We start from the raw sequence: 15,279 nt of genomic DNA, 5'->3' as shown, positions 1-15,279 counted from the left end.
TGATCCTGGTCAGGGAACTAAGATCCCACATGCCACATGGCAGGGCAAAAAAAAACAAAAACCCTACTACCAACCCCCCTCCCCCCCGCCCCCGAGACACACACACAAAGCATTCATGCCTGGAATATACAGAGTGGCATCTGTTTCTCTATTGAACCCTGACAAGTCAAGTACTGACCATATGCATAGAATTTCTGTCCTCTTGTGCAGGCTCTGATGAGTGAGGTCTGAACTGTTATTAAAAGCAATAAACTCAAAAAAAAAAAAAAGCAATAAACTCTTCACATACACATGGTTTTCTTTTCCTCATGCACCTCTGCTGAATAAAAAGGTATGAGTTTCACTTGAAGTCCTTAATATCTTTTTCATACGCCTGGAGCCTCTCATGGGTTCTGTGCATGTGTATGTGCTAAGTCACTTCAGTCATGTTGGACTCTTTTAAGATCCCATGGACTGTAGCCCCCAAGTTCCTCTGTTCATGGAATTCTCCAGGCAAGAGTACTTGAGTAGGTTGCCATGCCCTCCTCCAGGGAATCTCCCTGACTCAGGGATTGAACCCACTTCTCGTGCATCTCCTGCATTGGCAGGTGGGTTCTTTACCACTAGTGCCATCGGGGAAGCTCGTGGGTTCTGAGATGGACACAAAGATCTAAATTCCAAAGCAACCTTTACTCCACTCATCACCTTCATGGCTGTTTCACTCATTACACTTATAGGATTCATCTACTGAAAGAACCCTCAGATGAGTGTGAAAACTCAGCTCTACGCAATATCCTTTCCACACACACAGCACTTGTAGGGCTTCTCCTCCTCATGGACTCTATGAAGGTATTTGATCTCTCTGGAGCTCTTTCTACCCCTATTCACAGTAAATCCTCCATCCTGGGTGTAAACTAAGAAGACTTGAGGAATATCACTTAAACTGAATTTGGGGAAATGCTTCCCTGGTGTTCCATTGGATAAGACTCCACATTTCCAATGCAAGGGCCCTGGGTTCAACTCCTGGTCAGGGAAGTAGATCCCACATGCCACAACTAAGACCTGGCATGTGTGTGTGTGCTAAGTTGCTTCGGTCATGTCCGACTCTTTGCAACCCAATGGAATATAGCCCAGCAGGCTCCTCTGTCCGTGGGATTTCTCAGGGAAGAATACTGGGATGGGTTGCCATTCCCTCCTCCATAGGATCTTCCTGACCCAGGGACTGAACCCACGTCTCATGTGGCTCCTGCACTGCAGGTGGATTCTTTACTGCTGAGTCACTTGGGAAGCCCTTAGAACTGTGTACTACACCTAAACAGGTTTCCTGCCACAAAAGACCCAAAGTCTTGCAGCAGCATACCCCAAGTATCCAGTATACAACAACAACAAAAATCACTCATCATACCAAGAACCAGAACAATCAGAACTTGAATGAGAAAAAACAATTAACAGACATCAATACCAATTCAGATGTTGGGATTATCTGAAAAAGATTTGGAATTAGGTACATAATCCTCCTTTTTGTCTCAGCTAGTTTGAGTTGAGTTTCCTGTTTCTTGCAATTGAGAACATCCTAGTGGTTATAAACCACCAGGAGCTCTGAGCAGCCCACTCCAGGGTCTGGTGATGGCCCTGGATTTCTTCAGTAACATGAAATTTGAGATAGAATAGAATTAAAGTATCCAGTGTCCTGGAAGGTAAGGCCCAGAAGAAACTGTGAGAACAACAAGGTTCTACTATATAGCACAGGGAACTCTACTCAATATCTTGTAATAACCTATAGGGGAAAAGAATCTGAAAAAGAATATACCAATATATACATAAATCACTTTGCTGAACACTTGAGAGTAATACAACATTGTAAATTAACTATATTTCAATAAAACAATAGTGGAAAGCCTCCAGTAAATGTACACTTGAGTAAACTGTTCAACCAAGCAAACTTGAAAGCATCTGAGAGGTACAGAGTGGTGTTCAAAACATTCTGCCTTAATAGCTTAGTGCAGCATCTAGAATGCATGTTTTAATGTTTCCCCCTTTTGTACACTCTTTGCCACAAAATTTTATGGAAAGAAAACCAACTTTCTCTGTTTAGTCTGGTCACCAAGGACCCAATACAAGAAAAATAATGAAACTTACACTACATATGACTGATGGTACACTGTCCAGAGAAAGTCTTAACTGGTAAGATAAAAACTTGGGTCCTTTTCTGCCTGTAAAGTGAAGCTAAGCAGGACAGAATGCAATGGAAAAAATCTAACATTCAAATTGCAGATTGCATCATTTTACGTATCTTTATTAAATGATCATTTCTTTGAATTAATGTTTAAGGCCTCTTCTAAGAATCCTTTTCCTAGTACAATTTATTGTGATTAACTGGGATTGAGTGCACTAAAATTTTCAAATGTTTGTCCTATTTATAGTAGGTTTTCCTATCCTTCGAGTGATACAAATTCCAGGGCACCTGCTATGTTTGGCACTGGTGCCAGGTCATGGCTGTATAGCAGCAAGTAGATTTCCTGCCCCTATGGAACCTACATTCCAGTGGACATGGATTTTGTTGTGTCCATCATTATACTTTTGCTAAAGTCCTGAGAGTACTTCTAATTGTAAAGCCTCCCCTATGTAGATTCTATTGAATGTGAAAGTTCTGATTGAAACCCACTGCACCATCCTTATAGGTTTTCACTGCTGTGTATTTTCTTGAAAATTGTGACATTTTGGTCTCTGTTGGACACACCAGCCATACTCATACAAATAGGTCTCCTCATTGGAATTCAGATGACTGTAAAAAATACAGCTCCCTCTTGAATTCTTAAAATACAACATTTTATAACTAGCCCCTGCTGTGCAGGTTTTCTGATAAAAATGTCATGTCTAGGTTCTGAAGAAATTTTTATCACACTTGTACACACAAGTGTACTGGACTGATCACTATTATGGACTCTCTGATGAACCCGAAGACAAGAACTCTTGCTAAAGCCCTTACCACAGTCAAAACATTTGTAGGGTTTCTCTCCTGTATGGACCCTCCAATGAAGATGGGAGGTCTGACTGAAGCTCTTCCCACACATGCTGTACTTAAAGGGTTTCTCTCCTGTGTGGATACGCAGATGAACATGAAGGTATCAGTTCCAGATGAAGCCTTTCCCACATTCTTCACATTTCTAGGGTTTCTCCCCTGTATGGACTCTCTGATGGGCTTGAAGATGTGGGCTCCAACTGAAACCCTTCCCACACACATCACACATGTAGGGTTTCTCTCAGGTGTGGACCCACTGGTGGTCTTGAATATGTGAGTTTTGACTGAAGCCTTTCCCACACAAATCACATCTGTAGGGTTTCTCCCTCATGTGGACTCTCTGATGGGCCTGAAGATGGGAAATCTGACTGAAGTCCTTGCCACACATATCACATTTGTAGGGCTTCTCTCCTGTGTGGACTCTCTGATGGCCCTGAAGATGGAAATTCCAGCTGAAGTTCTTATCAAACACATCACATTTGTAGGGTTTCTCCCCGGTGTGGATTCTGATGGGCTTAAAGGTTTGAGGCCTTACTGGTCTTTCCCACATACCTCACATTTATGTGGTTTCTCTCCAGTGTGAACTTTTGAAGAGGACCACAGCTCTGGCTGAACATCCTGTCACATGTGTTTTATTTGGATGTTTTGTCTTGAGGGTAGGCTGTTTGATGGGCTTGAAGTTGTGATATCTTATTGAAGCCTTTACCACACAGCTCACATTTCCAAGATTTCTCTTCAGTGTTGTCCACACAGCAACTGTTGAGGTCTAACACATGACTGAAGCCCTTCCTATACTGGCCACATCTATACACATCCACCCTGGGGTGAATGGGCTCAGCAGCAGGAAGGGAGGAGTTCTGATTGAAGCACTCAGCACATACCTGACATTGTAGGGTTTCTCGCCTGGGTTGGCTCTCTGGTGGGTTTGCATATGTGAGCTCTGATTCAAGCCCTTCCCATACTCACTATACATACCGGGCTCCTCTCCTTCTTGCAGCTGCTGCTGAAGTTCAAGATCAGAGACAAGGTTGATGCCTTTTCCATTCTCATCAGAGGTCTGACCTTCTGAGTGGATGATGCTATGCTGGGATGTGTTCCTCACAAAGTCTTTTCCACAATTATTGTGGCCAAATGCCATGTTGCTTTTGGGTACTTCCTGATCACCATGTGATGAGAGATCATTCTCATGATGCAATGATCACATGGCCACAGTTTATTTTTTATGTCAATTTGCTGATACCTCAGAGAAGGCAATGGCACCCCACTCCAGTACTCTTGCCTGGAAAATGCCATGGACGGAGGAGCCTGGTATGCTGCAGTCCATGGGGTCACTAAGAGTCAGACACGACTGAGTGACTTCCCTTTCACTTTTCACTTTTATGCATTGGAGAAGGAAATGGCAACCCACTCCAGTGTTCTTGCCTGGAGAATCCCAGGGACAGGGGAGCCTGGTGGGCTTCCATCTATGGGGTCGCACAGAGTCGGACACTACTGAAGTGACTTAGCAGCAGCTGATACCTACTCTGATAATTCTGACTCTCTCAGATTCATTTTCATCCAGAAATCTCAGGAGGTCTGAATTTGAAGCTATTGATTGTTGACACTATTGGAACTCTTCCCTTGAAGCTTTCCCACACAGTTCTCATCTTCAGCAACCTCAGCATATTCTCCTGCCTGCACCCAACAGGAGGAATCAACTTGTTTTAGTAATTTGGACTTGTTGATTTGTAGACCTATTATTGAGTCCTGAGTTCTGGTTAATTTATTTGTAAATTGCTTCCATATCTGCCTGCACATAAGGCCTTCATGCAAAATGTGTATTAGTCCTATTTCTTGAATTCATTTTGATTCCTGTGTCCTAGAAGGATAAAAAATTCAGAGATGAAAGTGAGGACAAGTTCAGGGATATAAGATATTTCACAGGTCGACTGTGTTGGGAGATCCTATTCAACCAATGCATTGTTCAGCTGGATTCTTAGTTTTATCATGCCTATGGAAACAAAGAAGTAATAATGGGACTCATTTAGAAGTATGCTGATGGGACTTCCCTGGTGGTCCAGTGGTTAAAACTCTGCATTCTCAATGCAGTGGGTATCAGTTCAATCTGTTGGTTGGGTAACTAAGATCCCACATGCTGCATGTCATGGCCTAAAAATAAATAAATGAATGAATAAAATTAAATTTTTAAAAAGGAACTAATATGCCGAGGCTTATAGATGAGGTCAAAAGAGAAATACAGTGCTACAGAGCACGGGATGTTCTCAGCAAGAGTGAAAAGAATATATTTGCAAAGGGAGACATCGCTTCTGTCCTGATAATGAACCCATGAGATGATAACTTTATTTTCCTTAATTTAGCCACTAAATGCACATGTTAATACATAAGCTGGGCTTCCCAGGTGGCACAGTGGGAATGAATCCTCCTGCCAGTGCAGGAGATGCAAGAGATGTGGGTTTGATCCCTGGGTTGGGAAAATCCCCTGGAGTAGGAAATGGCAACCCACTCCAGTATTCTTGCCTGGGAAATCCCATGGGCAGAGGAGCTCAGAAGGCCACGTCCATGGGGTCACAAAGAGTTGGAGATGACTGAGCACAAGCACAATACATAAGCTAGATTTGAGAGAGTTCTTCTTTATTTCAATGATGTCTGAATATATAATATTCAACTAATGAACATTATAACTGGGGAAAAAAACTAGAAAACTTATTCCCTTAGCTGACGCATCTTATGGCAATAAAAAAAAATACTATGATAATTATTGCAGCTCAATTTGGCTGGATTTTCTGAAAAGCCTGAATGGCTAATATTATCTTCCAGGTTTTGTAGATATGCATCAGCATATACCAATAGATGCTGTGGTAGCTAGCACACAAAACAGCCTCAAATGATCCCTGCTTCCTAATATGAACATCCTATTGATGTCCCCTCCACAACCTATCAGGATTGGTCTGCGAAGCCAATAGGATACGGCAGAAGTGCTGGTGATCACTTCCAAGATTATCCCATAAAAGACACTGTAGTTTCTGCCTTCTACTCCTTTGAGTGCAAGTACCTTGGGAAAACTAGTTCTCAAACCCAGTGGTTAAAACTCTGCATTCTCAATGCAGTGGGTATCAGTTCAATCTGTTGGTTGGGTAACTAAGATCCCACATGCTGCATGTCATGGCCTAAAAATAAATAAATGAATGAATAAAATTAAATTTTTAAAAAGGAACTAGTGTTTTGAGAACATTCAGGGAGAGGGCTGTTTGCCAATGAACTAAGGCCTCCTCTCCTGTCAAGCCAGGGTAGAAATGAGGCCTCCTACCAACAACTCTGTGAATGACCCCATCTTGGAAGCACGTCCTTCAGGCCCATCAAGCCCTCAAAGGACTGCAGCTCTGGCAGACTTGAGATCTTACGAGATCGTGAGCGAGGCTGCCCCAGAATTTTGATGCACAGGAACTGTGATGTCTATAGTTTTAAGCTGAGAAATTTAAGAATAATTTGTCATACAGCAACAGATGACTAATTAGGTACATAGAAACTAAAGTTAGACATTCATCAGAAGATGAACTGTGTTCTGAAATAATCCTTTCATCACACCACTTTATCCTCCACTCGTGAGCTGTCTGCAGGAGGAGCGGACAGTGAGACCCACTTAACACCACTCTCTGTGAGCTGCAAGGGCTCAGATCTGCATGGTTCTCACCTGAACACTCATCTCGGGTTTCTGGCTCCATCACCCAAAGCTGCTCTTCTCTCCCCAAATGGAGTATTATATCTAACGTGAAGGGTTGATATCCTGTGACAAAGTAACCATACATGTGTAAGGTGAATAAAAACAAAATTTTTAATTCCAATACTATGATCTTCATGCACTCTGAGCAATATTTTTCCAAATTCTGATCATGACCTGTTGTAATAAATATCTCTTCTGTTGTGATTGGGCACGCAAATAAACAGATGCACATCACTGAAACAAGTGACTGAGTCCTAACCATTATCTACTTTTTTTTAAAATAAGGATTCTACTTTTACAGCTTTGTAGATCTCAACATTTATGCGTTTTCATTTTCATATTGTACAGAAGTTTTACTTCACATGATTAAATAGATTAGCTTATTTCAACTGCCAGTTAACTTTGTTCTTTTGTTTGCTTGTTTTTTGGCTGTGTCCTGCAGCACATGGGATCTTAGTTACCTGACCAGGGGCTTGAACCTGTGCCCCCTGTACTGGAAGTACAGAGTCTCTTACCCACTGGACCACCAGGGAAGTCCCTGATTAACTACTTTTATCATATCTCCTTTCCTGTTTTTTACTCACAGTTTCTGTTGCACTATACACAGTTTCTGAAAAGCTATGCTACTTCTGTCCTAGTTCATTAAATGCAATAATGATACAATTCACTAACTGACTTTAAACCACAAGATGTTACAACTGCAATTTGAGGAAACAGACAAGGAATAAATAAGATGTCCCATAAAAAGGAGGAAATTCAGGCCCCCACATGCAAGGAAGCATTTCAAGAGCCCCAAAATCTTAACATGTTGACACCAAGGCACTCTTGAGGGTTGACAGAGTCCCTGAGCCCTCACCCATGGAGACCAGGTTCCAGAAGTTCTCCAGCATCATGTCAGGGTAAGTTTCCTCTGGGCCAAGTCCAGCAGTCCCAGCTCCTCCTTGGTGAAGGTCACAGTCACCTCCTTGAAGGACTGCCTCCTACAACACCAAACACATGTAGCCTCAATCTTATGATCAGTAGAGTGTGGGGGGTAGGAAGTCACTGTTTAATGGGTATGGAATTTCACTTTGAGAAGAAGAAAAAAGTTCTGGAGATGTGTTCAACAGTGTGAATGTACTTAAAAGTACAGAACTGCACATTTAAAAATGGTTAAAATGGTAAATTTTATGCTATGTATATTTTATCACAATAAAAAAGCACATCAGGAGGTGGATGAATAACCCAATTGTGGTATATCAAGTGAAATATGCAATGAAATACAATGAAGTAATAAAAAGGAGCAAACTATTGACCTGTGTTCAAAATGAACAAATGATGCCAGACACAAAAAGAGTACATACTGTGTAATTCCATTAACATGAAACTCAAGAAATGATGAATCTAGTCTGTAGTGACATAAAGTACATCAGTTGCTGCCTATAGTCAGGCATGTGGGGTAGGGATTAACTGGGGATGAGGGAACCTTTTTGGTGATGAAAATGGTCTACATCTAGACTGAGGCAGTTGTCACATGGGTATGTTTGTCAGAATTGATCAAATACACTTATTATATGTAAATTACATGTAAATTTCACCTCAAATGATATAAAAAGACACAATTAACAAAGCAAATAGACAAACCACAGAATGGAAAAAATTACTCCCAAAATGTATATATAACAAAGGACTTGAACTCAGAAAATATAAAGAACTCCTTAATAATAAAAAGTAGAAGCCATTTTTTTAAATGGGCAAACAACTTCAGCAAGCTTTTCATAAGAGATATGACAAAGGAGAAAACCCACGAAAAAGTATTCAACATCACGAGGGAAAAAGAAATCACAGTCATGGTGAGATGTCATTCCATTCAGCTCAGTCACTCAGTCCTGTCCGACTCTTTGTGACCCCATTGATTTCAGCACGCCAGGCTTCCCTGTCCATCACCAGCTCCTGGAGCTTACTCAAACTCCTGTCCATTGCATTGGTGATGCCATCCAACCATCTCATCCTCTGTCATCCCCTTCTCCTCCCACCTTCAATCTTTCCCAGTATCAGGGTCTTTTCCAATGAGTCAGTTCTTCACATCAGGTGGCCAAAGTACTGGAGTTTCAGCTTCAGCATCAGCCCTTCCAATGAATATTCAGGACTGATTTCCTTTAGGATTGACAGGTTGGATCTCCTTGGAGTACAAGGGGCTCTCAAGAGTGTTCTCCAACACCACAGTTCAAAAGCATCGATTCTTTGGTGCTCAGCTTTCTTTATAGTCCAACTCTCACATCCATACCAACTCTCACAATCATAGCTTTGACTAGATGGACCTTTGTTGGTAAAGTAATGTCTCTGCTTTTTAATATGCTATCTAGGTTGGTCATAGCTTTTCTTCCAAGGAGCAAGCATCTTTTAATTTCATGGCTGCATTCACCACTGCAGTGATTTTGGAGCCCAGGAAAATAAAGTCTGTCACTGTTTCCATTGTTTTCCCATCTATTTGCCATGAAGTGATGGGACCGGATGCCATGACCTTAGTTTTCTGAATGTTGAGTTTTAAGCCAACTTTTTCACTCTCCTCTTTCACTTTCATCAAGAAGCTCTTTAGTTCTTCTTCACTTTTGTCTGACTCTTTGTGACTTCATGGACTATACTGTTCATGGAATTTTCCAAGCCAGAATACTGGATCCCCTTCTCCAGGGGATCTTCCCAACCCAGGGATCAAACCCAGGTCTCTCACATTGCAAGCAGATTCTTTTCTAGCTTAGCCACAAGGGAAGCCTATCATTTCATTAGAATGGCTTAAAGAAACAAGATCCATAATACCAAATGACAGAAAAGAAGAAGGGCACACTGAAAATTTCATGCACCACTGCTGTGCTGTCAAATGGCACAGGTATTTTGCAAAAGAGTTTATATTCACTTACCCTACAAATCCAGTCATTCCGTTTCTAAATGTTTACCCAAGAGATAAGAAAACACATCCCTAAGAAGGTCTGTGAGGCATGATCATGAGAGCAAAATAATTAAAAGCTACAAATAGGGCCTTCCCTGGCAGTCCAGTAGTTAAAACTCCATGCTCCCTTAGCAGGAGGCTTGGGTTCAATCCCTGGTCAGGGAATTAAGATCCCATATGCCACAAACTATGGGCAAAAAAATAAATTAATGAATGAAATAAATAATATACAAATAAATTATGAAAATTTAAAAATAAATACATTATAGCTACAAACAACTCAAATATCTCTTTTAAAAGGACAAACTGTGATCTATTCATAAAATGGAATATGATAAAAAGGAATGGATTACTGACACCTGCAACAACACAGCTGAATCTCAAAAACATTATGCAGGGTCAAAGAGGTACAAGAGTACATACAGTGTGATTTTGTTAATTATGTTTAATTTGAAAACAAACAAATTTAATCATATGATGACAGATCAGAACAGGAGATGCTTCCCAGTCAAAGAAACTGACTTGAAAGAGACATGAGAGAACTTTGGGGGTAATATAAGAGTTTTTATTTCTGTTTTGGATAGTGGGTTAATACAAGTACACAACCTTGAAAACAGCATATACAACTGTCATTGACCCAACACTTAAGATTTGTGTAGTTTTTGTAAGTAAATTATATTCCATTTTTAAAAGCCCTAAGCAAAAGTGTTATGAATCAAAACCAAATTTATTCAGAGTTACAACAGTCTGTAGGCTTAACTGTGACTTCTGAATGGTTAAATAAAACACAGAAACCCTTCTGAGGTAATACATAAAAGAATGCTGAATCATAAAAAAACTCGATAATATTAAGTGAAAATATAAAATTGAAGTCTGTACATAGACTATGATTCTAAGTAAATAAAGGATCATAGACTATGATTTTAAGTAAATAAAGTATAGCTGACTTACAAGCAGTGTAGTAATTTGTGTTTTTCAGATTTTTTGATGTCTGAGTTTCTGTACTATTATTTGTGAAATGAAGATGACAAAATAAAAAAAATAACTAAAAGCAAAAGCAAAAAATATAACCATAAAAAAGCAAGTACATGGCATACAAGGAATGTTTTCTTCCTTTATCCTTCCCATGGAAGAGAAAAAAGATAACAGAAGAGAAGAAAATAAAAGAGAAAAAAAAAAACATGATAATAGAGAAAAGACTTGTGATTGTTAAAGGGTGGAAGAGGGATGCACTGAGAGTTTGGAATTAGCAGATGCAAACTACTATTCATAAGATGGATAAACAACAAGGTCCTACTGTATAGCACAGAGAACTATATTCAATACCCTGTGATAAACCATAATGGAAAAGAATTTGAATAAGAATGTGTTCATATGCATAATGCAAATACTCTGCTGTACAGTGGAAATTAACACAACACTGTAAATCAATTACGCTTCAATTTTTAAAAATGTACCTAATCTTTAAGAAAAGAGAATCTTTGCAGAAAGAGATGTAATTTTAAGAGATAAAACTCAACTCACCTGGAACTTGGTCATGCTCTGCCACCCATTCTGGGGGAAGTCAAGAGTCCTGGGAAGACATAGTGGCAAAGGAGAAAGAAGCCTTGAGACATAGGTCCAAGCCCAAGTGTCTGCTTCGTGTGAATCACCAGCCTCTCTGGCCCTTAAGCAGTAGAGCTCATACAAGAGTCCCTTGGGGCTCCCGGGGTTCGGGGCCATCATTCTCATCCTGGGTATTGGGGGAAATGAAAGGCTGTGGGATGTACTGGCTATGAGAGTGGACTCTGGGGCCAACAGGTCCCAGGTCAACCCTGGTGCTACTCCTGTGACATAAGATACTGGTTTTCCTGCCCTCAGTTCCTGACACAGGCTCCTGAAACCTTCATAATTTCCTGAATGCTAGAAGTGTGTTTTGTTTCGCCTTCATTCCATTAAAGGAGTCTTTTTATAACATCCAGATTTCAGAGACTGTATAATGCTCTGTCTTAAGAAATTCACCCTTATTTCTAACAAGTCCATAGTTCTGATTGGCTATGTCACTTAATAGTTTCTGGTCTTGTAATGATATTTCATTGATATCAGCATCTGGTTCTATGAAAGGTATAAATACAGTTCTTGTGAATTTTCTTCCAGTAGTCAGAAGAGTCTCAATGGCACATCCTCCTCTGCCATGATGACTGAAGTAAAAAAAAAATTTTTTTTAAATACAACTGCTAGGTTTCCTTTTTTTTTTTTTTTTTTCATTTTAAACAAAAGTGCAATGGTCTGTCTCACTTAAATGAATACTGTAGTGGCCACAAGAGATCTGAATTTATAAGGGTGCTTTCGGGATTAAGTGAGCAAGTCCAATAGCCCTGAATAGGCAAGTCAATCCTGACAGAAAGTCAATTAGTGGTTGCCAGGGGCTGGAAGGGGGCAAGTGAGAGGTGACAGCTCAGGGGCATGGGGTTTCTTCTGGGGGTGATGAAAATGTTCTGGAACTAGACGGTGGTGATGGTTGTACAATCCTGTGAATATACTAAAAAGTTGTATATTTTGTAAGAAAAAGTATATGTGAATTACATCTCAAGTTAAAAAATAGAAAAAAGGACTTCCCTGGTGGTCCAGTGGTTAAGACTGTGCTTTCACTGCAGAGGGCATAGGTTCAAACCCTGGTCAGGAAACTATAACCCCACAAATCACAAATAGCAGCCTAAAAAATATTTTTTTAATAAAAAAATTTAAAAAAACAGGGGAAGAAAACAGGCTTGGCTCAGTGCTTGGCACATAACACAAGCTCTCAATAAGTGATGATATGATGATTATTTTCCCCATATAATGGAAGAGAAAGCTGAGGATTCATGCAATTACTTTACTGATAATCACAGAGCACATGACTCCAACTCTGATTCCAGGGCTGGTCTCCAGGTCTCTAATCACACAGAAGGGTGTCACTGGGGAGAAACGAAAGGGGAGTTGGAGAATATAGACTCTGCACATGGAATCAAAGGATGACAGAAGACACACTTTCTCAGGCAAGGATTGGGCTGGACCGTCTCAGAGGTTCCTCTGAGCTGTAAAATCTTGAGGCTGTTCCTGATTGGGAGGAGAGAAGATAAATTGCATCTTCCAATTTTTTCCTCTGGGTTTCGGGAACCTCAGTCATCAACCTGGTTCCAACCCATCCAGGCTCTACATGACGGTGGTTAACATGCATGTAGACCCCAGATAGGTTGGAACCAGGTTGATGAATGAGATTCCCAACAAAAGTCTGTATAGTCAAAGCTATGGTTTTTCCAGTAGTCATGTATGGATATGAAAGTTGGATCATAAAGAAGGCTGAGCGCGAAGAATTGATGCTCTTGAATGGTGGTGCTGGAGAAGACTCTTTTGAGAGTCCCTTGGACTCCAAGGAGATCAAACCAGTCAATCCTAAAGGAAATCAATCCTGAATATTCATTGGAAGGATTGATACTGAAGCTCCAATCCTTTGGCGACTTGATGCAAAGACCTGACTCATTAGAAAAGACCCTGACGCTGGGAAAGATTGAAGGCAGGAGGAGGAGGAGACGACAGAGGACTAGATGGTTGGATGTCATTGCCAACTCAATGGACATCAGTTTGAGCAAACTCCAGGAGATGGTGAAGGATGGGGAAGCCTAGCACCCTGCATTCCATGGGGTTGCAAAGATTCAGACACAACTGAGCAACTTTCACTTCACTTCACAATGCATATAACGCCTGTAGAAGAATACCTGGCATTCACTATGTTAACAGATTATTATTACTCATTCATCAGCAGGTCTCATCCAACCTCCCATTTATTCTATAAACATTGGAACATTTATCTGGTAGACAAAACCTGCTCATGAGTGAAGGAAACTTGTTGCCCACCTGGCAGAAATGACATGGCAAGATAAAATTCCCTCACGTTGGGACAATGTACCAGGATTCGTGCGTCACTCACTCTCTCCTCTCTGTGAGTTCTCTTTGAGAAATCAGGGTCAGGCATGGAGAGATAAGAAAATATGGGAGAATGAAAAGACACAGTTGTGTGTCTCGGGCCCAGGATATCTTACAGCGGACATCCCCATGCACCGGCTAGAGGTGAGACCCTCTTCTTCCTTTAAAAAAGATCAGGGCTGTGGGTGTCAAAGGAATCCACGGAAAACCCCTCTTTCTGCAGAGGTTAGAGAGGTTCTGAGCTGGAGCTCAGAACACCCGGGGCTCACAGAGGCTTTCAAGGACTGAAAGCATCGCGGAAAGAAGAAACTGAACAATCGACCACTTTTAGCAGGTGCCAGCGATCGGTTCTAAGCAGTTTCACATTTGCTTCCCGTGAATCTCATCACATGCCAACTAAGGAGGTAACACTATTAACTCTTTACATAAGTGAATCGGAGCAATCTGATAATTCTATGAAGAGTATATCCGTAAGAGATGGCAGAGCGTGCCCAAGGTAAGGGAGGCGAGGAAAACCAAGGGGCTGAGAGACTCTCAAACTGGGAGAGCGCTACCCCGCTTTGCCCCCAACCAGGGGACCCGAGAACCTCACCAAACGCCAGACACAAAAACCGTCATCCCTGCCCTCCATTGCTTCTGTTTCACGAGGGTGAAGGCGAGGGCGGCAGCTGCGTATTCCACATCCAGACAGGATCAGAAGAGACCCAGACTCCAGGTACTGACTGACTCACCTCTCAGAAGATACTGAAGTCTCTCACTCCTGTAGCGGAAGTGCCCGGACTGCACGCTGTTCTCAGACTACACTTCCCAGAATCCCCCACCGGAACAAGGCCCACCCTCGGGGACGGAAGTGGCGCTGAATACCCGGAGCACTGGACTACACTTCCCAGAATCCTCGGCAAAAGTAGTGAAACTTTGAAAAATGAAGCTTGTTCAGTTCACCGAGGTGCTGTTTTAGCTTGATCTTTCTTTTCCTTCCTGTCTTTTGGAGGGTCTGGGGTGTTGTTTTCATTACATTACTAATAAGTGTGGCTGAAAAGTAAATGTGGCTGCATGAAAAAACGGCGAAGAGAGAATCTCAAACTTGGTTTATTGTTTTTTTACTTGTACCTGGATGCATTTAGACCACTGACAATGTTTACTTGGCATGACCTAGTCATTCCAATATGTTAAAAACTCACCAGAAGGAAAAGTAACCTTTGATCAAGCCACAAAACAAATAACAAAGTTTCCCACTTTTGTTGGCTTTAATTGCTCCTTTTGAAAGCTGGAGTTTCTAGCAAATTAAAGAAGATGCATTAGCAAGAAGGGAGGGAAATACTGTAATTTGAAAAAGAAAGGCCTAGAATACAGGCATACCTCGGAGATATTTTAGGTTAGATTCCAGACCACTGCAATCGAGCAAATTATCAAATAACGTGAGTCCCATTAATGTTCAATATTACACTATAGTAGTCAAGGTATGCAATTACGTATTAAAAAATAATGTATGTACCTTAATTTTAAAATGCTGTTGGAAAAGTGGTAGCAGAAGACTTGCTTGACACGGGTTTGCCACAAACCTTCAATTTGTAAAATCATCATAACAAATAAAACCATCATAAATACTACAGAATGTTTTTTCTCCAGGTTGGTCTAAATCATTGAGCCATGATTATTCAAAAAGTTGGTGTGAAAGTGGAGTAT

General features: G+C 41.0%; 1 protein-coding gene across 2 annotated transcripts in view; it reads right to left on the bottom strand.

Annotated features, from left to right (window-relative positions):
* LOC109571750 (zinc finger protein 233-like) overlaps positions 1–14,318 on the bottom strand; it is a 46,542-nt gene extending 32,224 nt beyond the window's left edge. The window contains exons 1-4 of one of the 2 annotated variants that reach the window (XM_070771213.1): positions 14,186–14,318; positions 11,173–11,221; positions 7,579–7,702; positions 6,693–6,785 (exon numbers count right to left, since the gene is read on the bottom strand). In XM_070771213.1, the coding sequence (XP_070627314.1) occupies positions 6,693–6,785; positions 7,579–7,702; positions 11,173–11,221; positions 14,186–14,211 (292 nt within the window). In that variant the 5' untranslated portion in view covers positions 14,212–14,318. The other variant, XM_070771214.1, reaches the window with a different exon arrangement.
* Positions 14,319–15,279: the final 961 nt, after the last annotated feature.

The sequence above is a fragment of the Bos indicus genome, chromosome 18 (genome assembly GCF_029378745.1).
Source record: "Bos indicus isolate NIAB-ARS_2022 breed Sahiwal x Tharparkar chromosome 18, NIAB-ARS_B.indTharparkar_mat_pri_1.0, whole genome shotgun sequence".
Taxonomy (NCBI): Eukaryota; Metazoa; Chordata; class Mammalia; order Artiodactyla; family Bovidae; genus Bos; species Bos indicus.
Note: the sequence above shows the minus strand (reverse complement) of the source record. Positions and strands in the feature narration are given on the sequence as shown.